Source organism: Enoplosus armatus, chromosome 10, assembly GCF_043641665.1.
Source record: "Enoplosus armatus isolate fEnoArm2 chromosome 10, fEnoArm2.hap1, whole genome shotgun sequence".
Lineage (NCBI taxonomy): Eukaryota > Metazoa > Chordata > Actinopteri > Centrarchiformes > Enoplosidae > Enoplosus > Enoplosus armatus.
This window is the reverse complement of record NC_092189.1, coordinates 20,349,319-20,375,529: the sequence shown is the minus strand read 5'-3', so window position 1 is coordinate 20,375,529 and position 26,211 is coordinate 20,349,319. Positions and strand designations below refer to the sequence as shown.

The 26,211-nt window shown below is 42.3% G+C and overlaps 1 protein-coding gene across 2 annotated transcripts in view; it reads right to left on the bottom strand.

The window, feature by feature from the left end:
- Positions 1 to 26,211, bottom strand: part of rapgef2b (Rap guanine nucleotide exchange factor 2b) — a 99,912-nt gene that overhangs the window by 12,940 nt on the left and 60,761 nt on the right. Inside the window, exons 1-9 of one of the 2 annotated variants that reach the window (XM_070912877.1) lie at positions 18,274 to 18,333; positions 10,632 to 10,763; positions 5,699 to 5,876; positions 3,621 to 3,757; positions 2,668 to 2,826; positions 1,912 to 2,064; positions 1,621 to 1,785; positions 1,186 to 1,293; positions 882 to 1,085 (exon numbers count right to left, since the gene is read on the bottom strand). In XM_070912877.1, coding sequence (XP_070768978.1) covers positions 882 to 1,085; positions 1,186 to 1,293; positions 1,621 to 1,785; positions 1,912 to 2,064; positions 2,668 to 2,826; positions 3,621 to 3,757; positions 5,699 to 5,876; positions 10,632 to 10,763; positions 18,274 to 18,333 — 1,296 coding nt within the window. Of the gene's footprint in view, positions 1 to 881; positions 1,086 to 1,185; positions 1,294 to 1,620; positions 1,786 to 1,911; positions 2,065 to 2,667; positions 2,827 to 3,620; positions 3,758 to 5,698; positions 5,877 to 10,631; positions 10,764 to 18,273; positions 18,334 to 26,211 lie in introns of those variants that run through there. The other variant, XM_070912875.1, reaches the window with a different exon arrangement.

Genomic DNA, 26,211 nt, shown 5'->3' with positions numbered 1-26,211 from the left:
TTAGTGGAAGAGGAAGTCACATTTGACTGTAATGTAAGTACGGGCCATCCTCTGCTGTCATGAGGCCCGTTAACACTGACTTACAAGACCAAATGTCTGTTTTGGGATCAGCAGCGATTAGTGAGAGTTTACTACTAAGGGGCTACTGCTAATGGCCCGAAGGCAAAACAAATGGGACTAATACTAAAGCTCTGAAATGATAGGTCCTGAGTGAACGATGACAGAAACTGAAGCTGTTAAAAAATGGAAGGTGTGAGCTGGTATGGGAGAGTGAATGCTTCCAAGGACGTCAGCTTCTCCGCTTCCTTTTGGGGAAACAGCTGCAAGGGATGTTTGGAGTCAAGAGGGCTTAACTCACATCCAGACACTCTCAAGATGGTTGCAAGGATTAAGCGACTTTGTTTAAAGCCCAGAGGACTGCAGAGTGTGAAAATGGTTCAGAAGTCAAGTTGCGGGGAGAAAGCCAACACAGGATGCCCGCAGCTCCTGGCAAGTTCAATTTAAGACTTTTTAAAAAAAAAACTTTTAATGCTAGTTAGAGCACAACGTAAAACCAACCTCACAATATAAATGAACTTCAACACAAGAAAAAAGCTCAATTCAAGCTCTGGTCTGTGTGACAGGAATGATTTCTCCTCAAAACTGTAGCCTACAGACAAAAAAACTTGCGTAACTTGAAGGCTACAGTATGTGCAGCTGCATTTACAATTTCCCTTCCTACAGTTCAAGAGGAAATCCCAAGATTTTAACAACCTGCAGATATTTTCTTCCAGCAGAAGCAATGTATGCTTTCTGACAAATGAAATGGCCCTATATGTACACATTAGATGTTGATGGACCAAACATATCAGCCAATGACAGTAAAAGGGAAGATATCCTACCTGATCTCCACGCTTAAGGCCGACTTCTGCTGCCTTGCTCCCGGGCTCCACAGCATCAATGAAGATGCGGAAACCTTTCTCCTGACCTCCGAGAAGGCTGAAGGCCAGAGGAGAGTCCCTGGACGGCTTGGTCAGAGTCACCAGCCGTGGCTTAGCTTTAGCAGCACACGCTATATTTAACAGTCTGAGGTGCCCACACATTTTCTGGAAAACATACAACACATATGTGAGCAAAGTGCAATAAAAGGCACACACAAAAAACATTTCTGCTTGCGGGTAATCCATGTGCAGTGGTTCTACTTACTTCTTTCTCCAGATTGTTTTCAAACTCTTCCAGAAAGTGAGTCATGGCAGGGTCACCCTCAAAGTCATTGAAGTGATTGTTTACCCACAGCAAGACTACCCGTGTAACCTGGAGCAATCACATGATCAGCATAGGTCAGCATAAAGTTTACTGGTTGACTAGTGGTGTATGTATTATTTAGTTTACATCCGGCTCTAAAAATGTATATTGGTTCCTGCAAAATCTCTGTATAAGTGCGTTTGAGTGTCGACATTTTCAAGGGTAAGTAAAGTAAAGTTCATGATTTTAGGCTATGCAAGCAGTCTATTCCATTATTCAATCTGTGTAATTGCAGTATAAACTTTAAATTTTCTTTAGATTAGACATTCTGTCTCTGATGAATATTTGTATTATTTCCTCAGTTCATGCAGGTCTATAATGGTCCTACTACCGTACCTTGTCCCTGAGACTGGGGTCGTGGAACCACTCCAGGAGCTTCTTGCCCACGACCATGGGGCTGGAGAGGAAGGTCCTGTAGGTCAACAGGAAGTCCTCGATGTATGTGGGGTCCACCACTGAGTGTTCCTCCACCAGGTGCATGGTGAGACGCTCCGATGTGCCCTGAGGTTTAAAATTGTGGTGTTATTGGTTTAAAATAATCTTTCATGCAACATGATTGGCTTGCAAATATCTTTTGTTTTTTTGGGTCTAAGAAAAATGTAAATTGACTGAATGTTCATTTGTCACCTTGATGACGATGTGTCCTTTCCTGGTGCCGGTGCGGTCCAGTTCGCGGTGTTCCTTCACCATAACAATCTCCCCTTCCTCCTCGACCTTCTGCATGTTCTTCTCTACTTGGTTGAGGATGCAGCAGTAGTCCTGCTGGGCTATACACACAAACTGGACAAGACAGAGACCAGAATTAGAGACAGATTTGATCTTTCTAGCTTAGAAAATATATGTATCCTACATGCTTAACAGTACCGCAGTTATGTATATTTTAAACATGTATGATATTTATTTTACTGGATCCACTTAATTCTTGATCTGTTAGTGCCTTTACATCAGAGATCATAGAGACATTCTGCATAGCAACTGAACTACTATCCCCACTAATAAATTATGAAAAAAGGGTTTTCACTAATTAGGAGCAAAGATATCACCCCAGCCAGTGAGCCTGACGAGCTAAGCTCCTGATGATTAAAGGACTAAAAACTTTTCTGTGTCTTTACTTTGACTGTTATTCCCATTAAACACATGATGCAAATAATGTGATCTTGCTCTTTACATGAGTTGACCTATTCCCTTTCAAAATGGTTGTTTCTCACATATAAGTGGATGCTAAGTGTCATGAGTGTAAACACTGTCTGCAGAGAGTGGGTCACAGTGGGAATTAATATTGTAAGATGTCAGGGATCGTGCCATGCTTTTCACACTGAGATGCAGATGGAACAGACTTGCTAACCCATTGACACTACATAACATTTACAGCCAAGATCCTACCTGGCAGTCGTCCACCTTGGTCTTCATGACACCCTTCATGTATTCCTTTTCCATGGTTGGTGACACCCCAAAACTGTTCCCCATGCACAGGATCTCTGTCCGGCTGTCGGGGTACGTCACCTCCACCGAGCCGTTCAGAATCACAGACCACGAGTCCAGCTGGAGCCGAAACACATGATTATAGTATTACAGTAAAAAAAAAAAGAAATACTACAACAGTAATAACTTTGTAGATCAGATTAAGTTCAGTCTAGTAATATTCCCAACAGCTGGTGTCCCTTAATGAGTCAAAGTTATTTATCAAAAAGAACCATATGCAGTAACTACAAGGCTACTGCTGCACTAACAGATGGTTATTTACTTTCCTCTGAGGGATACAGCAATGGCACAGGATTATTAGGGCTAACTACTGGAGAATCCGAAGCTGCAATACACTCAAAGTATTGTTACAAGTAATACAAGCTTGATTGAAATGAAGAATTCCTGAAAAGCTGACATTTTTGAGATTCACATCTTTTACCCAGACAGCAACAATATGCTCAATGACCCCTGAATTCTCTATGACCGGGCATTTACTAAAGTAACCCGACCTTCAAGGCAAGGTCTGCTCTTTATTGTTTGGAAGCATCATAGCAAAAGCCAGCCAAATTGTTTTCATTGAAAATCATGTCATGTCTTGACTAGAGAGAGAGAGAGAGAGTAAGTGATGCCTGCTTCAGTTGCCTGAGGATTCTAGAAAGGCCTGGCGATAAGGATTGACCGCCATTCAGATTTAATAGAGCAGAAAAAAACATCAAATGGAAGAAGAAAGATTCATTGGTGTGAAGGGGTGAAACTAAGGTTCAGGTCCTCAAAGACACACACACACACACACACACACACACACACATAAATACAATTAAAGGCAAGACTTAGTCGCAAGACAGGGCTGATGTGTGCATGAATATACACACCTCCTCTCCATCATTGAGAACGATGGTGCCGGCACGTTCGACCACAGCGAAAACCATGACGGCGCAGAGTTCCCTCCTCACTGACATGGTCATGTTGGCAAATGCTGGCAGTTGATGCATGAACTCCAGTAATTGCTCTGTGAGAGGGACAGAGGAGAGACAGCGGAGGAAGTGCAGGAGGTTGAGAAAAAAAGAGCAAACGGAGTCTTGACACCCAGAGGAAAGAAAGAGGACAGGCAGCGCTCTTGGCAAGCCTGCGTCGGCCTCACTTCCAGCCAAGAAGGCACGAGCTGGAGGCTAAGCATCAAAACAGATCATCACCACAGTGAATAGCCAACAGAGGAATCATTATCTGGAGAACATAAAGCCAAATATCAATTCCATTGACATAAACTTACAAGGCTAGCCAAGAATAATCGCTGACATTTCATTCAGAGACCTTTGTGTGAGTTAAGTAAGTTCATTGGAGACACTGAAACTGGAATCACATTTAGTACTTCGTCAACCGTGATCAAGTTTAAAGAGTTAGTTCACCAAAATGACCAAAAAACATATTTTCTTGATCTCTAGAGGTATCCAACCATGCAGATAGTTGCACTGAATTTCCTTTGCTTAGCTCTAAGCATTGAAGAATTCTCTTTAGGGACACAACTAACAATTACTTTCATCGTCGATTAATCTGCCTGTTATTTCGTCAATTAATTGTTCAACAGTTCAAAACTCAAAGATGTTCAGTTTACTATTATATATGTCAAAGAAAATCAGCAAATTGTCACATCTGTAACTATTAAAACACACTGCGATTGTGACTAATCGATTAAACAGCTCTAATGACATTTGAAAAACTGAGGAGCAAACATGTTTCGTCTTACTCTGAATAATCCACTTGAGACTGAGCAGTTTTTATTTGGGCAATCTCTTAGTAGAAAGTAGTTCTAGTGAAAACTGTCACAGTGAGTTCTGTGGATCATGCTTTTTTGAAAGACAAGTTGCTTCTCCTTTTTATACGAATGTTATTTTTCATTGTTTTAAGTAGCATATACAACATTCATTTTACCTCCTCCGTACTGGGGTGGTGGCAGATATTTCAGAGTAGGATATTTTAAAACCTGGGCACATCAAACCAAAACTACTGAGAGGTAAGTAAGACAATATGTTGAATGGCTTTTATATTGGGTGTATTTGACTGGGTGTCGCCAAGATGAAATGTTATGTATAATCCAGGGCCCAGGACCTTCTGCAGCACCCTACACAGAGGTCCTCTCTCCCCATCTACCGAACAGCTCTCCCCTCCTGGCTAGCCAGCAGCAGTCTGGCGTACTGGCTGACCTGTGCTTGGCATGGCAACAGCGTCGTGTGTGAAGCTGCGGAAGCACTGAAAGTTTAATGTGCTGGGAGAGGTGAGGCGAGAGGATGTGCCGGAGTGACCTAGAAAAGCCTGCCGGCAAAGGGAGGGGTGTACCGCAGGGGGTTCACAGCGAAGGGGGGGAGGGGGAGAATGGTTGGCAGTCACTCTCGACATCCAGTGCATCATCCTCCCCCGGTCAACATCTGTAGCTCAGCTCTGAGAGTGTATAATTTTTTTTTTTTTTTTAACATGCCTATCATTATCATTGGAGTTGAGTCATAGCTTTAAGGGATATGATACTGCAAGCCGGATGTGGCTTTGAAAATTACTCGAAAGCCTACATTGTAAATGAGAGCAGGAAAACAAATAAAATGTAAATGTATTGTGACGGATTTAAATAAGAAAGGAGGGTGTGGCTTTTATACAGCACAAATTATTCTGAAAATGGGACAAGAAGTACTGTGTCAGCCGGGAACAACACTGCTTGTATTTTTCACCGACATCTTTGAAAACACACTCTTCTCTGAAAAAGTCTTGCAAAGATGGCACTCTCAGGCCTGCACAGAAATAGATTGGATATTTTTAAAAGTAAACACTGCATGGCAAAAATAACTTAATTTACAAAAGTGCTATTCATACGCTGCACTGAAACACAAAGACATTCACAGTTTGTTCTATAACTTACAGCACAAACAAAGAAACACAATAAATCCCCTGACTGGGTGCTCACCTATGTCATCGTCAGTTCTGTCCATGGGGTCTTTCTCCAGGCAGTCCCGCACGATGTCCCGGCTCATGAGGGGGTCCGACGCTCGTTCGATGTCCTCCTCATCGTCGTCCTCCTCGGAGTCGACGGCGGTCTCTGGCAAGCCACTCAGGTCCATGTCACCTGGTTCGTTTTCTGTGGCCTGCAAAGAACAAACAGATGAGAAATGAGTCATCAGTTATCTCAAAGCTAAACAAGGTGAGGGATTTGGTGTCTCCATCCAACAACAGCAGTTGGCAGACTATAGCTGGCTGTCCATAACCAAAAGGTCAAAGTTCAGATGGACCAGTGTGTCCATCTATAGGAAGACACTGAACCACGGACCTGCATGCTCATCACAAACAATGCTTTAGATTGTCAGCATATAGCCTGAAAAGCGAATAAAATGTTGGCAGCTGCTGACCAAGCCAGAGACAAAACTCCTGTTCAATTCATGTTCAGTGTAGAAATTCAGCATAACAAGGATACAGGCGTAGAGGCTGCATAGCACACACACACCGCTGACATCATTTTACAGGACAAACATCAGCTGCGACACAGTACATTTCCAACCAAAAGCAAAATAAAAAAAGAGCCTGTGTAAAGCTCTTGTGCTGATTTGACCCATTTCATAAAATAGATTAGAGGTATTCAGTACAGTATGAGAAAGACAGGCGTCAACACTGCATACCAAACAGTCTGCTATGCATAGTAACAAGCTAATTAACTCCCAACTTTCCTCTCCTCTCCCCCTCAGCAAACTCCACCGCCTGCCTCGTAGCCAGATCCTGTTCTTTGAAAGCACAAGATGAAATATGTGTGGAGCTGGTGAAAATGAACTGAGATGAGGAGCGAAAGTAATGCAATTACTTGTGCAGGAGTGATACTAATGGAGTTCCTGTGCCATCATCAAAGAAAATATTTCTATAAATGACAGAGGGGCCATATTGCCGGGTTCACGCTCACACAACATTAAAACCTTCTCACAGAACAAACCAAAGCAGTTGGGGAAAAAAGGACTTCAAAGCATCAGTCCTGTTACACCACCACAGCGCAAAAACACACCTTACCTCAATATGGTGCCCAACCTCAAGTTTCTTAATAGAAAGAGAAGAAAAGGTTGCCTTTGCAAACTGTCCGCAAAATCCCAGAGCCAGACGCATCTTCACCTCCCAGACTGTCAGTCTGCTTTTAATTTTTCAGGGCTCAGAGTCCCCGTGCCCAGTCTCTCACAGAAACCCTATGTCATTTCTACTCAAACGCCATGTGCAAAAGGCTCATTAATGATTCAGGCCAGTGTCTGAGTGGCCATTTGGGCATCACCGGTGCACCCACCCTGATGGGCGGGGCCGATGCTCTGGGTGCATGTGTGAGGCCTTTTGACAGTGGAGAGTCACAGATTAAGTAAGGAGCAGTATAGTATATCTTATCTCAACATGAAATAAATCAATAACAAGAGTAGATGAAAGAAATCTAATATCTATATTGTGAAACATACTGACTTTCCAGATCTGAAAATGGAAGGAAGCATTCCCACTCTTTGTCCTAACACCAGAGACAATTGCATATTCATTGCTCATTTTCTACAGATGGACAGAGGACACACTAGACAGGTTCACCACACTTGTTATCTGCAGCAAATATATTGGGGAACAAATATAAATCCACAAAGGAGAGGTGAGGATGCATATTTCTTCATAGCAGTGACTTCATTTGATTTCAACAGGGTGCACTTAACACGCCACATGGAGATAACTTGTTAAAGAGTCTGAGAGCCAGCGTGACGTATTTAAATACAGGTTGCCTGTGTGCCTTTGTATTCGTGCACAGGCTCGTTTCCGTGTCATCTATGCATCAAAAATCCATAAATGTGCAGTAAGCATTAAGAGTCAGTGGGCAAGTCAGGTGCTGTTAATATTTCATCAGGGCTATTCTTGGATCAATGCTTTCAAAGTCCTTCTGAAGGACCAATTTCATGATTTATTCAGACACAAAACAGAGCGCCATGTTGCCAGTGACGTGAGAGTGATGTGGGACTCTTCAATGGGTGCTTCAATTGTAGAGGCCAAAGGAGGTCGTGGAGATGAGAGCAGCAGGTCGGCCCAGTGGTTAACTATTCAATGCTTCCCATCAAAGATCTGTTCCCTTATCTGCTCAGCAGCTCTTCATAACGGCGTCAGCTAAATGTTGAAAATAGAATGTACACTAAAAACACCATCATATTTCTTTGTGCCATCAACTTCCTGTGGTCTCAAGTGTAAAGAACCAGGCCTCCCCTGATCGTTTTATTCAAAAATACCCCAAGTGGAGACCACAAACATTGCTAGTGATCTACTACCCCACATTATTAATTCTGAAACCTGCAGGGTGCAACTTTAGCTAACGATAAAAAAGTAATGTTGCGTAAAACAAACAGTTTGGGGAGTCATGTCGGGTACCCTGGGATAGTAAGCGATGGTTTTTAATCCTTTTCTCCATTTTTAATGCTTGTACATTTTGTGTACATTGTGCAAATGTGTGTGTGGAGTGTGAGTGGTCTACACGCTGGAAGGAAAGGGGGCTTGGGATCAGAGACAGTTCAACCCTGCAGACTGGCTGATAAAAGTTGTCTTTTACTTTTATCTCCTTTCCTCATTACAGGGGTGGTGCAGCAGTGACGCCAAGCAGTCTTAAAATAAATCTGAGAGGTCGGGAGATGATTGAGAGGAGAGGGTAATAGAAATATTTCTGTGAATTACTGGATCATTTTACTTCTTCAGGTCTATAAAACCTTATTCAAATAAAACAGTGATAAACATTTTTCATTTAAATTAATCACAACCCAAAGACATATATATGCAACCGGTGCCAAGTGGAAAATAACGTTTAATTGATCAGAAGAAAAAGGCTGGAAACCAATGCTGTTTGAGCCTTCTCTTGAAAAGTGTGGCTGAATTGAAACAAGGGTGCAGCTATGGATTACTTTCATTATCGATTAACCTGCAGATTCATTTTCCCAGAGACAAAATCTTAAAATTGCTTGTTTCATCTAACAGTCCCCAAACCCCCAAATATTCAGTTTACTATCATAAAAGACAAAGAAAAACAGAAAATCCTCAAATTTGGGACACTAAAACCAGCAAATGTTAGGGACTCAAACGATTTATTGATTGTCAAAACAGTTGCAAATTAATTTTCTATCAATCAACTGATTGTTTCAGCTCTACATTGGACAGCATTTACGCAGAACAGTGAAGGATAAGCAGCTTGCATGCGCAACAAAATCTTCCAATAGGTAAAACACAAGCACACATATAGGTAGATCACCAGTGAGCTGAGCAGACAAGTTTGATCACATGTGACAAGAGAGGAAGACATTGAGGTTGAGACATAACAAGTTAAGACAAGGTCTCTGAGTAGAAATAGCACTCAGAGACGGAGCAGCAGCTGCTACAGGTAGATTAAAAGCTGTTAGAGTTGGGATCCAGAAAAGGAGGATAGAGAGACTGAGGAAGGAAGAGAAAACAGAACAGTGCGTTTCAGAGAGAGGGAGAGAAATCAAGAGACAGAGACACAGAGCTGCTAGCAGATGGCTCTAAGACCAGGATCACAGACTGGGGACAGTAGAGCCTGTTCAACCTGCCCCAGCCAGCCACAGCATGGCCAAACATACAAACACAAACACACACACACACACACACACACACACACACACACACACACACACGTTCATACAGGCCTAACACGCAATTATACAGCTGAATTCAAACAATTTGATCTAATGCTCCAGCTCACACAAACACAAGCCAAGAAGAGGTCCGTACAAAACTAAGTGGTTCTGACTGATGCCCCAGAGCACAGTCACAAGCACAAACATACATACACAAATAGGCCCACAGCAGGTGACGGTATTAGGAGCCAATAGGGTGGGTGCTCTGTGTTAAGAGGATTAGTTGCATGGTTTGGGGCACGGCCACAGTCACGAGATTTTGTGTGTGTGTTCTTTTGAGCTGAATCGTCTTTTATTTACCTCTGGGGGGTAAGGATGCTGGAAAATGTTTAAATTTTCCTTTTTTCTTTCTTTCTTTCTTTTGCAGTGTTACTTATTTATTACCTTAGTCACACTCTAACCACAAAAAAACATATTCTGTAAAGTCTACCGTTGCTTTTAGCATAACAATTGCTCATAAAGCTCCTTATCACACAAGATTGTACGTCACAGCTCCCTGGGAGTTCTGTTCTTTGAGGTGATGGGAGGCAGAGCTGGAGTCAGGATGTAGGCTGGACCACCTGCTCGCAGCCACCAGCCTGTCTGCTCGTCCCCCGCTGAGCAGTGACAGTGTCCTATTAGTGGCGTATAGCCCGTTTGTCTGCCAAGCTTTTACATTCTTTCCCAAATTTCCTTGTCCTACTTAATGAAACTAACCTGCAGTCCCGGAGGTATATTTGTCATTTCACCAAGGAGAGCTTTACCAACGTGGAATAATATGGGCTGGGCTTCAGTTCAACTCTATTACTCAATTTCTCCACATTTGGAGTGTCCTCAGTTTGGGATAGAAACAATCGCGAAGAGTTTATTTTATATCATACACTCGTTAAAATGTCATGTTAGTTAAAACAAATCAACCCATTCTGTCATTTGTTTCTCTCACTTTTTACATAATCCCCATTTGTTTACAACCTAACTAACCGGCTGCTGGTAGTAGCTTCATATTTACCGTACAGACATGAGAGTGGTATCGATCTTCATGTTTAAAGGTGAAAATAAATAAAGCTGGCTAATGAAAGACGACTCTAGCTAGACTGAGGGAGGTTTAATCTCACATGACCAACTTCATGACTCTGTTCCGTGTTCATCTAGTTCACAAACTACCACAACTACTGAACAATCCAGGGTAGTCCAAACTGGGGATCCAGCGCCAATGGGGGGCGTCCTTACCTGGTAAATGTCTGACAGGCTGCTGCTTCCAGAGTCGCTGGTGATACTACATCCTGAGTGGCTGGAGGAGACGTGGGTCACCTGTGGGTGCAAGCCGTCGGCCAGGTGAAGTCTGCTGAAGTCTGCGGGGAGCTGCACATACACACACACAACATACACACAGATGGTCAGTATCACCCAGCTCAGCCGCCACTGGTCACTCACGCTAACACTCATGCTGACTGCCAGCCATGTGGAAACACACTTAGTGGCATGTTGTCCGACAGCTTGTCTGAAAGTATAGTGTAAAGAAAACGTCTTCTCTACTTGGATGTTTCTTTTTTTCCTTGTATTTGCTTCCTGTTTTACAGTGGCCACACAGTAATCCTTGCCCGTATTACTCTTGGAGAAGCAAAACTTCTGATTAACTCAACAGTGGCTGTTGTAGGAAAATATTGTATCTTTTGCATATGATTTATACACGAACTACAAAAAATATTTCCCCTTTAATTTTAATTAAACTAGCCTAAAAACACTAATTCTATTCATGAATACTACGGATTATCTTTGTCTTTACTCCACAGCTGTGATAATACAATGTTAAAAGAACAAAAAATACTAATTAGTCCCACTGCAAGAGCTCAACTTAACACATAATTTCTTATCAAAGCAAGGAAACGGCAGAAAAAAGATGTTAATTAAGTCTTCCGACTTCCATAGAATCTGTTAAAAACATTTATCAAGTTTAAAACAACATAGGACTGAATAAAAAAGTCTACTTGTCTTCACCCTCCCTCTATCTGGGGAGTCTAAAAGGGAGTGTAACAGTCTAAGTCACTGTCCAAGTGTTCAACAGTTTAACTGACATAATGAAAAGTGCCAATCTTTGGTTACATATTTTTTACACTTATACAACTCCTGATACCAGCTGTTAGCGGCGCTGGAACTTCTTTTTTGTGAACGGAGCAAACCAACAAGAAGCGCTGCATACATCAAGGAAATACCCTAATTAAAGCACGCAACTCGCATAACCTAAATGAACACCAGGCAGTAATGGGGGAAACCCTTCTGAGTAATTCATACTGTATAAAGTACTAGAAAGCCCCGCTGTAATTAGCCATATTGTAAATGAGCCAACCTACTTCTCTATGGAGATGACCCTGAAATGTAAAATACATCAGAATCCCCTTGGTGAAGTTTTAAGAGGCAGATGAATAAAACAAAAACAAGTATAGCAGTTAGTACAGCAACAGCTTCTGTGGTATATTTGAAGAACATGCTGTACTGTATTTATATCTATAGTATTAGAGGTGATTGGCAGATTGACAGAAAATTAATCTGGAACTATGATGCCAAACGTCTTTTCTGCTTTTCTCTGTTTTCTATCATTATAAATTGAATATTTGGGTTGTTAATTTTACAAAACAAAGCCTATCAAGACAACACCTTGGGCATTTTTCACTAGTTTCTGATATTTTATAGACCAAACAATGAATCAATTAACTGAGATAATTAAAAAAAATGTTACTTGCAGTCCTCTACAGAATGCAACAACACTTTGCTTTCAAACTGATGAACATGTGGTTAATTTAACATCTAAATGTCAAGCAAATATTACGGTTTACATTTAAATGGGAACAATATATAGAGTTTTCGAATGAAACCCATCATATCTGACACAAATGCCAGAGGGGTGAATTCTGAATTTAATCAAACTGCGTAAACTGGTTCACGGGGTCTATGGACGTGAATATTTTATGGCTAAATGTTTTATTTACCAATATATATTTGATACTCAGCAGGGAGACTGCGCTGAGCCGCTTTCAGCTCCACTTCTGGCGGTGGCAGATCATCAATATTAAATTTTTACACCTAAAAGTCAAATGTGGCTGATTTAACTGGGTTGCTTCATTCATCATATGATATCAGAGCTACATCCAAACATCTAAAGAGTGAGTTTACAGTTTCTTTTGCATGTTATATGATTTCAGATGTGGATATTAAACAAGATTTAGAAGTTTGTTTATGTACGACGATTTGAAATGTTTCTTCTGGACAGTATTCTGCAGGCACTAGCCAAGCTTTTAGCTCTTCTCATCTGAGCTGTGAAAGGTAAAATGCCCTCTGAAGTACAGTAGTCTGGGTGTCAGTGTCATCCGCCTCAAAATGCACTTTGGGCTGTAAATAACTACACCGCCTCAAGATAGTTTTTGGAAATCAGCCTCAACAGCGGCAACACTATGAAGTCTAACTTGGATGACAAATGGAATAGATTGGATAGAAATACATCTTTGGAGGCTCATTTGCAAGTAAATGGGTTTGAGCCGTCATCTGCTCTTGAACGTACTCTAAGAAAACGGCTGTCGTCACAGCTTCTGAAGCACTCATCTGCTTTACGGCTTAATTAAAGAGTTTTAGAAATGGGAGGAAAAGTGTTTTGCTGTCAGAATTATCACTGAGGAATATTGGAAACTAGTTTTGACTAAAATACTTCTCAATATTCACAATCTGCCCTTTGAGACAGAGCCACAGTAACATTGAAGAGCTTGAATGTATTGCGGCAATGAATTGATTTGGCAGAAGGTGTGGTAAGATATAAGACCTTTCAGAGGTGTTTGTGAGGGGAAAATTAGAAAATAAGATATGTCTAGTCACTGAGCGCCTTCATGTGTCAGTGACAAGAGAGCCAGACAGTCCAGCTCCTGTGGCACTGAGGTGTGATGTGACTACACTGTGTCAAAGATTGCCATCACGTTTAATTATCTGGCTGGCTGCACTAACTAAAATGGTCGACCGGAGGGCCCAGTCAGTCACTAACCCCCCTCAGGCCGCTATTTCCCATCCCCTTGCGTCTGGTCGACTTCACTCTGAACGCCTCCAGCTGACTTCCACGTTATTATTATGGGCTGGACATTATTGTGTTAGTGTGACGAATCTCTTTGTCTGTTTGCAACTGCCATCACATTTCCTTCTGATGACTTTTGGGACCAAAAGAGATTATGGTGCAGTATATCACTCTCATGTAATACAAACCTCAGAAGTGAAGTTGTGTTGGAGCTACGACTATGACCATTCATATTTATTACTGAACATCTGTCAGAAGAGTGTTGTGGCTTAAATCCAACTTCAACTTTATAGTTTAACTTTATGTTTTTAAAGCCTGAATTAGCCTGAGCTACACTGTTTCACTGTGCGACATGTTCTCCCAATATGATGCTTGAGCACTGTAGTTTATTTTGAGTACATACCAAATACATCGTCCTGCTCCCGTAAATACTCAATAGAGCACCAACTTTGCATTAATCAACAGCTAAAAATTGTCCTAATCAAATGCACTATTTACTTTTGTTTTGAGTACCATTTGCTAAAAACTACTTTTTAAAAGGAAAGTGTATGCTTGAGACCTGTTTTTAAAAGATTCATTCCAACAGTAGAAATGAACGGGCTTGGGGCTGAGTGCCACAGACAGTGAAGGTGAAGTTTTCATGGGTTTGTTCACAATAACAAAAATATAGAATATCACCAGCGTTATCCTTTAAGAATATCGAAGAAAATGCTTTTAAACAAAGAAATACTGTAGATAAAAACACTACTGCCAGGAATCAAAGCCTCAACATCAAGTAAATGCCTAAATTGTTAACATATTCTTAACGTTTTGGTTGTGCATTCAATGAATGGAAGTGCACTGAGGGTAAATTAATTGAATATTCTCATTATTGAGGGTACAAGACTGGTCATGTGGAGTTTGTCGATATGGCCCAGTGGTCTATATGTCAATAATAATATCCCCACTGGTTTCCACAACCAGCAAGAAAAGGTTCCACCTCCTCCAAACAAACCCCCATAAACTACACGCCCCTCCCCCTGGAAAGAGGGAGAGATAAAGGGAGGTCAGGGAAGAGGGATAAAGGGAGAGGATAATAAACACTCAATCCTTTCTCTCCACTCATTTAGGTCATCCGTCTGTCGGTCAATAAGCCAGGGTCCATTCAGTCTATAAGCATGTGGTCCATTGACCTCTTCGGCCCAATGGCACGCAAGAGGCTGAGCCGAGATGGATGCCAGCACCACAGTAATGGCACGCACTCATTAAGCTTTTCCAATCAGTGGTACGACGACACGGAAATACATGTAAAGTACATTGTTAACCCCAATCGATCTGCAGAGTCTGTACTAGCACGCTATCGTTTAAATCTATTAGTGATAAGATCGCCATCACCCATAGCATGAAATTGTGATTATTCTCCTACCTTATATAGGTCTCTCTGCACTCCTTTGCTCCGAACTCAATGTTCTCTTGCAAACAAATGAAGGGAGCTCTGCAGAACCGCGAGCCGAAAATACGTACAATCAGCTGTCACAGGAGGATTAAGCATCGCTCTAATGCTCGAGCCACAACACCCAGTTCTGCCTACATGTGAGCAGATGTGGCGCTCCTTAAATTACACTGTAGACCTAATGACCTAGATTGCTGGGTTGAAGCGCTGGCTGGCTCTCAATCTCTTTACCGCCTTTATATGCTGGGGGTGAATCAGTGCTACTACACTAGATGTCCAATACTGTGGGTGGCCAAGATCAGAAATGCAACGGTTCATGGTGTACAAAGTATTTACGGAGTCTCAAACACCGCCCTTAAGCTTCCACTGAAAGGAGTCAAATTTAACTTGTTGGTTTAATAGGTTTAAATTATGGAGCAAAACACAACAACAAAACAGCTTAAATTGTTTTTGAATTCAAGGAGTTAAACGCATCCTGAAGCTGCGCTCCTCCTTTAAACATTTCACATGTGGTTTTAAGTTTGTCTACTTGTTAAAAAATCGAGAGCTGCCAATGTTGGAAGGACACATCCCAGAGTTTCCCCTGACCATGGTGGCAGCTTCTCGCTTTCCTGAGCCCCGCGGATCAAGAGATTAAAACCCTTTCGCCAGGGCGTCCGATTAAATGGGCCTGATATGCTCTCTGGGCTTTCCCCTCCCTAGGTACAGCTCCACCAGTCAGTACCACACAAGCCAGCAGTTAGAGAAGGGGAGATGATTACCTACTATAAAGAATACAATCCACTATACTGCTATTACAGTCATTGTTGTTCTACATGTCAATTGTTGTAAAAAGTAAGCCTTTCTCCTGCCTTAAGTTCAGTTGGTTTACATAGTTCTCATATTACTGTTAACAGGATTATAAAGGAATATGGGCGACAAAATTTCAAATGAATAAAGAAAAACATGGTATATCAGTTGTACAGAGAAGGGTATCAGTGTCTAGTCCCCAGTTACAATTTCTATCTGATTTATTATCCAAGCCCAGCAAGGATAAAACATTCGAGCGCAGGTCTTTGGTACATAAACATAAATTTCATGAAATGTTCAAAGATAAGGAGACAGCATTCAAGGCCAAGCTATCACCAAAAGATAAAGCCATAAACGTCCATAACGACTTAATAAATCAACATAAATTGTGCTGTGATGATGTGAATCAATGTGTGCCTTGTTGCAGCAAAGATAAAATGCAGCTATAAGAATGGAAATCTCAGATCTCCAGAGGAAAGATACAAAATTAGGGAATTACAAATATAACAGCCAATAATCATGAGCCTGCTATGATGATGTCATTACTGTAATAAGATTTGGTGGCTGTTATTGACTCTACCCGTGGTGGGTTTCCTGCTGGGCTAAATTAATATTTACACAAGCCTCCCCTTTGTATGCTAAAAAAAATGGAAAATCAAATGTAGGGGCGGAGAGAGAAGATAGAGAAAAAAAGACAGAAGAGGTGAACATCCAAATCTAGAGATCTTCCCCATAAAAAAACAATACATATAAAAATAAGTGCCAAAATAAAAAACTCCCAGACAAAATGTTACTCCTTTCTACCCTGACTGCAGAATATGTAGCTAACTTCCACGTGCTGAAAGACAGCCAGACTTAGATTCTTGCACTCATGCTTCTCTATGTTTTACATGATTACCACTTGTGTTGGTTTGCTGCCTTGTCTGCTTGTGTTGTCTAACTTGAGGTGCATGTGCGTTGGGCTTCCATCATGTTTTGGCTGTAGAAAATATTCTATCTTGCCAATAACAATTCTTGAATCTGAATGATGTGCTACTTGACAGCACACATGCTGTTTTGCTTTTCCTTGTCAAAAATAACTAGCAACCCTCTAATAAAAAGATTTTAAGGATATTTCTAGTGTATAGAGTGGTTACTACTCTCTTGGCAAAGTGCTTTTGCTAGATTCCTGGAAAACCAGTCAAATCAATGTTGGTGCGAGATCTATTTCGATGAGGGTATTACTCATATGACACAGCACATGGTGAAGACTTTAGATTATTACTGTTACACTACATTAGGAAGAAACTGTAATAGTGCTGATATCAAGGTATATTCAGCATCAACGAGATGATCAAAGAGATTTTTGGGGCCCTTGGTATCCTGTAAGGCCTGAGGGGAGAGGATGAGATATGTAATCAACAATGACACATCTATGACTAGTATAGGAATATTAAGATGATTTTTCGTTCGGCATCTGTGCTCTGCGATCCAGGAACTGTCCATCAGCGTGATTTACAGCCCTGCCTCTGTATGTCTATGCGTGTGGTCCCGGTGTGTGAGTGATGCCAGCGGCGCCGACAGCCGATCAATCCGTTTACCGTTCAAGTGCAGATCAGCTCAGGCTCAGGCCTCCGAGTGTCTGCTGGTCTGCTGTGAGCTGCCGGCTGCTTCCAGCACCACGGACAGCGCCACCAGCAGCAGCACTAAACAAACCGGAGGGTCAAACTAGTGCTTCAGCTGGTGATCATCGTGAGGGGAAAGACACATCAAGCATATCAACTGCATTCGTGTAATGGGTCGATTTAGTAATTGTCTGCTTGAAACTCATTTTGCATCACCGCACCACAACGCTACCAGGGCTGTAACAGCTCCTAGAGGTTAAAAGGTGGGACAGCTGAATTTAGGGCAGCTCCATCTCTGCACACATGACATCACCTCCCATCTAACCACCCTGATCTATTGCTTGTACAGATTTTGCAAATGACACCTGGTGTGGTTAATTTCATGGGCACATCTTATGGACCTACAATCAAGTATTGCCACTTCAGAGCGTCGTAAAACATAATGAGGGCAGAGACGTCGGTCGTTAACCACACATGCATCTGCACCGCTGTGTGTGTGTGTGTGTGTGTGTGTGCCTTCGACCAAAGAAAAAAATCACTATTAGTACAAAATGTGTTAAACTTATTAGTGGCCCTACATAAACCTGGTAGTTGTATTTGTTTTCACTTCTAATAAAATATATTCCGACATTTTATAACCTGTTATTTACGACAACGCACCGGGCCTATAAGATCAATAGAGTCCTAAAAATCCACGCGAGTGTGCGTGTGTCTGCGCGCGTGAGTGACAGCAAGCACATGGCGGCCGTTTCTAGTACAACACACTGACACACATCGGAGGCTCGACAGGGCAACAACCAGGCTCTGGGCAGCCCGTTCGGGTTTCTGTCGCGTCCTTGGCCTGCCCTGCGCTCATTCATCTTGTAGAGGCTCGATAGAAATCCGATGCACGTCCATTACACGGACGGTAATCATATCTGGTGGGTCATAAATGAGAGAGAGAAAAAAAAAGAAAAATGGAGAGAAAACGCTGCACGTCGATAGGCTACTTACCGGGGTTTTATCTTGCTGGCTCGGGACTCCATTGCTGTCTGATGCTGCTAATGGTTTCATAATGAAAAAATGTTCGCCGGGCTCAAATCTAACATCCCGGACCTGCTCTATGCTACAGCATAGACCCCCATCTTCATCCAAGCCGCCTGCCCTCTCCCCTCCCTCGGCTGCACCGTCTCTCTGGAAGGAGGCGGCGGCTTGACAGTTTTGGGAGTATCCGCTGTTCCTTGGCCTGATTAGACTCTCCAAACCAACACCAGCTTCTGCGTTTATTCCAGCCTCCCCGCTGCTTCCCACAGAAATATCTTAAAACCACAGAGGAGGAGGAGGAGGAAGAGAGAGAGAAAAAAATATCCTTTTATCCAAGCTAAGACGAGCCAGCTTCTACTCTCCGCGCACTTCACAATCACATCTCCACCCGGAGAGCAGCGGCGCGCGCCGATAATAAAGCAGAAAACAGGAAAAAAAAAAAAGATGAGAAAAAATGGCTGACACTTTCACTCACGTTTGCTCCCTCCGCCTTCCCTCTCTATCTGTCTCCCCTCCCTCTCCCGAAAGTAAAGCTACACACACGAAAACACACGCACACACAAACGCCTTTATGCACCATTACATTATTTGAAGACCGAGACGCCTGCAGCCTCCACCGGGGTACTGTACGTTAAACCCAGCGGTTTGTTTGTAACGGGAGCAGGGGGATGTGTGTATGTGTGTCAGGGGTGGAGGAGGGGAGGGGGATGGCGGTGGAGGAGGAGGTGGGGGGTGGGGGGTAAGGACCTCCTCCCTGCCAGACAGTGATGCTGTAAGAGCACCCACTATGGCTGTGCTCCTCTGGAGGGCTTACAACACCCCCAACAACACAGATAGAGAGATGGAGAGAGGAGAAGGGCGGAGGAGAAAATGAAAGTGAGGACGAGAGATGAGAGGGAGAGATGAGGTGAGAGGACACAAAAAGCAAAACGTCAGGAAGGAGCTGATACACAGTCGAGTGGTGGGAGGAAGAAAAAAAAATCAAAAGGTGGATACATAGATAGATGGATGGATGATAGAGGGATGGAAGGAAGAGAGGAGCACAGTGCGAGTAATGCCATTATCACGCTCACTTCAGCACTAGACCGCGGCTGGAGCCGGTTGGCATAGTAACGATATGAAGGAAAGCCATTTCCTGGGCGGGGAGACAGAAACGGAGACAGCAGCACTTCCTCTTGAGAGAGTGAGTAAAAGAGGGAGAAACACAGAAGGAGAGAAAGAGTAGCATCATTTCTTGGGGGAAGGAGTAAAAGAGCGAGAGGGAGCATGGAGCTGGAAGACAAGAGGAGGGGAAAAAAAGTCTTCAAAATGGGCCCACAGCAGCGAAACACTGAGACTGGCAGCAATGATGTCACTCTGTCACTGTCACTCAGCTGGAATAGCCATGGCAACTGGGTGAGCACGAGCCCCCCGCACCCACCAACCCACCCAGCCCCCTACACACCCTCCAGGGCTTTCAGTTGCTGTGGCGACGGAAGCAGCGAGACATGGCGAAATGGAGGAGGGAGGGGAGACAGGAGGGAGGGAGAGTGTGTGTGTGTGTGTGTGTGTGTGTGTGTGTGTGTGTGTGTGAGAGAAGGAGTAGAAGTGGCAATAGACGGCCACTTCACCTTCACTCAGCTGTACTACAATGAGCAGCAGCGTCACCAACAAATAAACAACACACATACAACTCACTGCTTTGTGAGAGCAAGAGAAAGAGGGAAAATGTGTGTGTGTGTGTGTGTGTGTGTGTGTCCAGGCGGCAGGCCATGCCTCCAGAGACTCTGGATATTGGATACATTGAAGGTCCCATATATGACGGTCTCCTGACAGACAGAGATATGAGGACGGCACTTCAAATGACAATAACACGTCACATGGAACAATGGGGGCTTAAAGGCCAACCAAGACAATAAACAGCAAACCTGCTGCAGTTCATACCCACATCACAAAATAATCATCAATTCAGTTCACAACCAAGGCACAAAGGACTTAATATCACCAACTAGAGCTGTCACCATTTATGGCAGATGAAGCAGTGTCACACCTCAAAAAGTAGATATGAAATTTATTTTTTTATTTCCGTTACTTGTCATTTTGTTGTCACACAATTCTTCTGACATTGTGAGGATGTCAGTCATTTTCTGCTATCTTGTCCAATTACTGTCATTTTCTTGTCATTTTGATGTTTTGAAAAACAAGAGGCAGGGCGAGTCAATTCCTGCAGTACTTTGTATATCAAGAAATATGAACAACCAAACCATCATTTCGACACTGAAGCTATGCTTCATTTTATCAATTAGACTACAGACAGGAAATTAATCAACTATTTTGATGATTGATTCGTTGTTTAAGTTATTTATTAAGCAGAAATGCCACAAAATCGGTTGGCTCCAGCTTCACCCCCAACTTCCTTGTGATGGGATTTTTTCCACCATCTTTTAGATTTTACAGCTCAGAAATCAACCGAAAATTTAAATAATAATTAGTTGCAGCTCTACATGATTTACATTCATGTACAAGAATCAAGATGCTTAAGCTGAGCTTCATACTTGATACATTTTACAAAAAATGTAGTAACACCCACACACACAGACCCTTAAATATAAAAATAGTTTGTGATAAAACTTGACACATACACATATTTTTTTGTGTATGCAGACAGTTGAGGCAGGAGCTTTTTGTTATGTATGTTATGCATAAAGAGCCTGGCTGCTCTGCCTCAGACAATGCCTGGAAAGCAGCGTACTACTAGCTGGTTTTGGAGCTGCTCCAGTCAAAGTAATGGGGAGGTGAGTGGGAGGAGGTGAGGGGGAGGGAAGCTGGAGTCCCAGTATGACATCACCTCTCCTGCCCCGAGCCATGATGTAATGTATCACAACAACAAAAAAGCTCAGGTGCTTTGCTGTGCAGCCCAGTCATTAACGTCTTCAACAATCGCCGGGGGGGGGGGGCATCATTACATCACCGCGGCAACGGGGTCGCGTCTGGGGAATATCAGACCTTCCTGCCCAACCCCCTTCATTTAAAGCTTTCTAGGAACAAACAAGCCAATTTATCATTTTTTTACTGACTAATCACAAGTTAAATGTAAAGGGAGAGGGGCAGCATCGATCTTAGAGGATTGTGACAGTGACGTGAATAACGCCACTTGAGAGTAACATTAATGCACTCGTGCTCAATTGCAGTGTGTGCTAAATGCACGAGGTGGAGAGGGGGGGGTGCGGTGCCTCATCTGCCATTTGTAAACAGTCCGTGAACCTGCCGAGGCTGCAACTGTTCCATGTATTTACATTGTAGGCCATGTGATGGAGTCTTGCTTTCTGATGCGTAGCATTAGAGCCATAAAAACCTCATTAAGCTGCTGGATGACACAACCGAGCACACACACATGGCACACACACACACAGGCAAGTGTTTCAAGGGTGATAAGAACTGATCATCACATGGCAACATCTACCATCCACCTCCTTTAGTTCAGCTCTTTGAAATATGTTCAAAAATACCGTATAAGGCACCAGTCCACGTTTCAGGCATTTTGCTGATGACTTCAGTCAATGTGACTCACAGAGATTTTTTGCATCATTTCTGCATTAAAATCATAACACAGCCGAGATATAGAACAGTCCTTCAGCATGGTGAAGTATAAGAAAAAAGCTCAAATCATTCACTTCATTACATTTACAGTCAGACGCAAACTCACAAGCACCCAAAAAAAAACATAAACACACCAATGAAGTTTTCTCACAACTGGACTGCATGTCTAAGGCCCAGTTCCTCAACCACAATTCTGTGTTTTGGGACTTTTCTGTGCCTCTTATATCCATACCAGCTTGAGAGCAGGAGGCTTGAGGTGGGGTCAAATAATGCACAAGCACAACATACACAGGCTGGAGAAATGCTACAGATTTCTCTTAAACTAAAATATTACACCGTTCAGACTTTTGAGTGATCACACAGTTGTGACAGGACTTGCAATTAGTGAGCAGGTAGTTGTTCAGTATTTTGCTCAAGAAAACTTCAACAGGACACGTGACTTCTCCCAGACGCACACTGGCTCCTAGGATCAAACTCAACATTCTCCGATTTATTGATCCGTATCTATCCTTGTTCACTGAATTTGTTTGTAAGCCAACAGAACGCCTCATGCAGAGAAAACACAGCGCTCCTGACTGCCAGCTCTGTGCATTAATCCTTGACGTCGGTCCCATTACGGCAGCTCTAAATAGCATTGTTAGACCGAGAAAGATGATCTAATAAAGAGACTACATTTTCATAGCTGCTACAGCCCAAGGGATTATTTCATTTATCAAGCTGTTGTCACCTGCACGCTGCTCTGAAAATAATTTGGCAGAAACACAGGCAGTCGGGCACGTTTAAAAGATTACACTTGTAGGTTCACAGGGGCAAAACATCTGTCGAGCCCCTGCACCTGCTACAAGGTGCGTGCATCAAAAGAAAGTGAATGAAAAGAGAAGCTCTTGAAGAATAAGTGGCAAAGCAACATTGCTGGCAAGTGAGTGAAAAGTTGATCAGTAACTTGAGGTTTCCGGATCAGGTTATAGTCTAACTGTGGGAGGCTATGAACTGGAAGTCTTTAACTTTACCATGACAGTAAGGGAGGGGGTGGAATGAGGTGGTCTTGGTGAGTCAGTCAGCTATAGGGAGCATGTTTCTTTCCCAATGTTCCTGCTTCCCTTCTTTCCATATCATATTAACCTTAGAGGGTCAAATGCATGCTTTACGCCAAAGACAAAAACAAGAGTCTACAGACAAGCTAGTAGTTCTGTGAGGCTGTACTTCAGACACAGCTGTGCTTTGAGCTAAATGTTAACATCAGCATGCTTTTCACAGTGACAATGCATGGTGATGTTTGCCATGTTCTCCATCTTAATTTAGTGTGTTAGCATGCTAACATTTGATAATCAGCACTTAACACAAAGTGGCCCTGAGGCTGATGGGAATGCCGTTAGTTTTGCAGATATTTGGTCAGAAACCAAAGTACTGAACAAATAAAATGTTTGACCTGAGGGGGGGGGGAGGGGGGGGGGGGGGCACAAATGCCATGGCAATCCATTCAATAGTTGTTGAAGCAAGTTATTGGAAATTGTTTCAATCAAGACCAATGTGGTGACCTGAAAGTTCCACCACATAAAGCCATGCCGACAGCAAGGCTAAAAACTGTTCTGGCTATCCCTTCAAAAGGCAATACAAAATGTTTTTGAAGATAACTGGTCAAATGGAGACAATATGATGTTATTGTATGATTTGCACTGCCTCTCCAAAGCCATAAAGGATGAAATCCATCACACAGGAGACCAATTTCCCACAAACAGCAGCCTCAAAAAAAACTATGCAGTCACAACACATTTCTTTTTAGGGCTGATGCTATCACTATCACAGAGTGTCTCAAATATCCACAAACTAGTTGGCTAGCTAGCTATTCCACACGAAAAAGTCTTCAATACAAAACAACTTCAGTGATAACCACAAACTGTTGATGTGTAAAAGGGAAGAGAGCGGAGAGTGAATATTTCCTTGATGAGACAAGAGGTCATTATGTCAGGATTTAAAACTGCTTTTATTGTGTAATTTGTTGGAGGGTGAGTCAAGTCAGACACAAATGGATCTCTGGGTGAGCAATAATTGCTCAAGTGGAATCTGATGTGTTAATTGATTTCATCTTTTACAGCTTAACAGTTCATCACATTGCGCAACTTTATGTAAGAGGATATTACATCTAGCTGGTTTTATTCTCCATTTTACTCATTACTGCATTCATGGCCAATATCAGTATTAACCCCGTGTTACAGACTTTAAATACAATGAAGGTTTAATAAAAGTCTCATTTTTATGTCTGTATGCCAGACTACTGTTTCCAACTGAACTAAAAACTCCACACCACTATGATGGCAGTCTTTCATCATGTTCTTATCACTGTCTTTCTCAATATTAAGATGCATCGGGGGGACTGTGCACCCAACATGAAGCAAGGCAGGTCTACAAATTTTATTTTTAGACTCATACAAAACATAATTTAACCCTTACTTGACGAGACAAGAATAAGCATCGTTATTAATATCTCAAGTATCTCCTGCAGCATCCAGCATTGTCTAACACCAGCTCAACACTGAACACATCAAACAGTTCTGCTATCAATTGTTTGGAGAGATTTTGATCAAATTCAACACAAACAACAAAAATAGCGTACCTCGTTATCCTCGCCATGCAGGCTCATTACCATCGAAAATAAATGTCAGCTGTCAAGCCTTTTGAAAATACCCAACTTTCAAAAAGGTCTTTGAATGTCAAAACTGACATGAAAAGCACATCAAATGTCAGTAAGCGTGTTCTATAACACAGGTTGAGAAATGAACCACAGCTGCTTGTAAATGAGTGGCTAATGTTTCTCAGTTGCACAAGGCACAATCTCAGCTGTACTATTGAGTATGAGCACTCCCAAAATATCTGTTCTATTTCCATCAAAGCATAAAGTCTGATATTAATAACTACAAACAAATATTTTGCTTTGGGTGTCTGTGCTGGGGAAGAAATGCTTGGGTGCTCAATTCAACAAAACAAAGGAACTACAACTGAAAATAAAAATGCATATTCATTGTATTACATACTACAGAAAATAAATGAACTGCATCATCAATCAATCTGGTCATCTTCACTGTCTATACTGATTTAAAAATAATGGAAAAGCTCTGGAGCTGAAACAATTAGTCAATAAATCGATTAGTTGACGGACAGAAAATTAATTGAAGAATTTTAATGACTGAATAGTTTAAGTCACTTTTTAAGCAAAAATGCTAATTATTCACTGGTTGCAGCTTCTCAAATCAGAGTAAAATGAATATCTTTGGGTTTTGGACTGTTTGTCAGACAAAACAAGCAACATGAATGTGTCAACTCAGATTTGGGAAATTGTGATGGGCCTTTGTATTTTACACCATTTCATGAACCAAATGATTGACAGATTATTATTCCAGATTAATCGATAATGACATAATCATTAATTGCAGCACTAAAAAGCTCCTGTAAATAATTTTGAACAAACACCCAAAGTTGAAGGAATGCAGGAGGCAAGAAAGCAAGACCAAAAAAAAATAAAGTGTACAATGAACCGTTTCTTCTTTCAGTGCTGCATTTCCTACACACTGTCTATTCATAACTGAGGCTTTTGTATCTCTGCACAGCCGAAGCAGAGCAGGTTGTCACAAAGGACAGCTCTAAAAATAGGAGCTCGGCTTTTCTGCGGCCCGAGAGTGGCAGGTTTGTTCTCCCTGCTCTCGCATTTCTCAGCAGGCCTCACAGCTCAACACCTTGAGCTCTGATCTTTTCAACCTCTTCCTCACAAACCATTTCTGCTCGGACACGGCAGGACTCCATGATGAAATGCTGAGATATGATATGTACTGGTTCCAGACCGAAAGGGGAATGGTGATGCCATGTTTATATGCTTTATATAATTGTCTTTCAAAGCCATCATAATCAAACACCTGGCACATTAACGGCACCATCAGGAGATCATCTCAACAGTGAGGCAAGACCCAACAGAACCACACCCACACAGCAGGGATAATAATAATCCACAGAGCCTAAAGACAGTCAATACCATTATCAAGCACATCAGCAGAGAGGCACAGTGTTTGAGATACCATGCACCTCAATCAGCTAAATTGTTGCCATTATCTCAGTTTACAGGCCCATAAGCTCTACAAGAGAGATGTTTATCATTTCTCTGTCATCACCCGGCAACGTGATGAGGTCCATTCTCAACCAAGCATGCTCATTTTTCACATCAAAAACAGGATGACATGTATGCAAACAGAAGCATTTTTTTATCAGGGCTGTTTTAAAGAAATTCAATTTATGTCGCTGTTGATGTTGTGGTAATACAATTGGAGTGTGGTGCAAGGC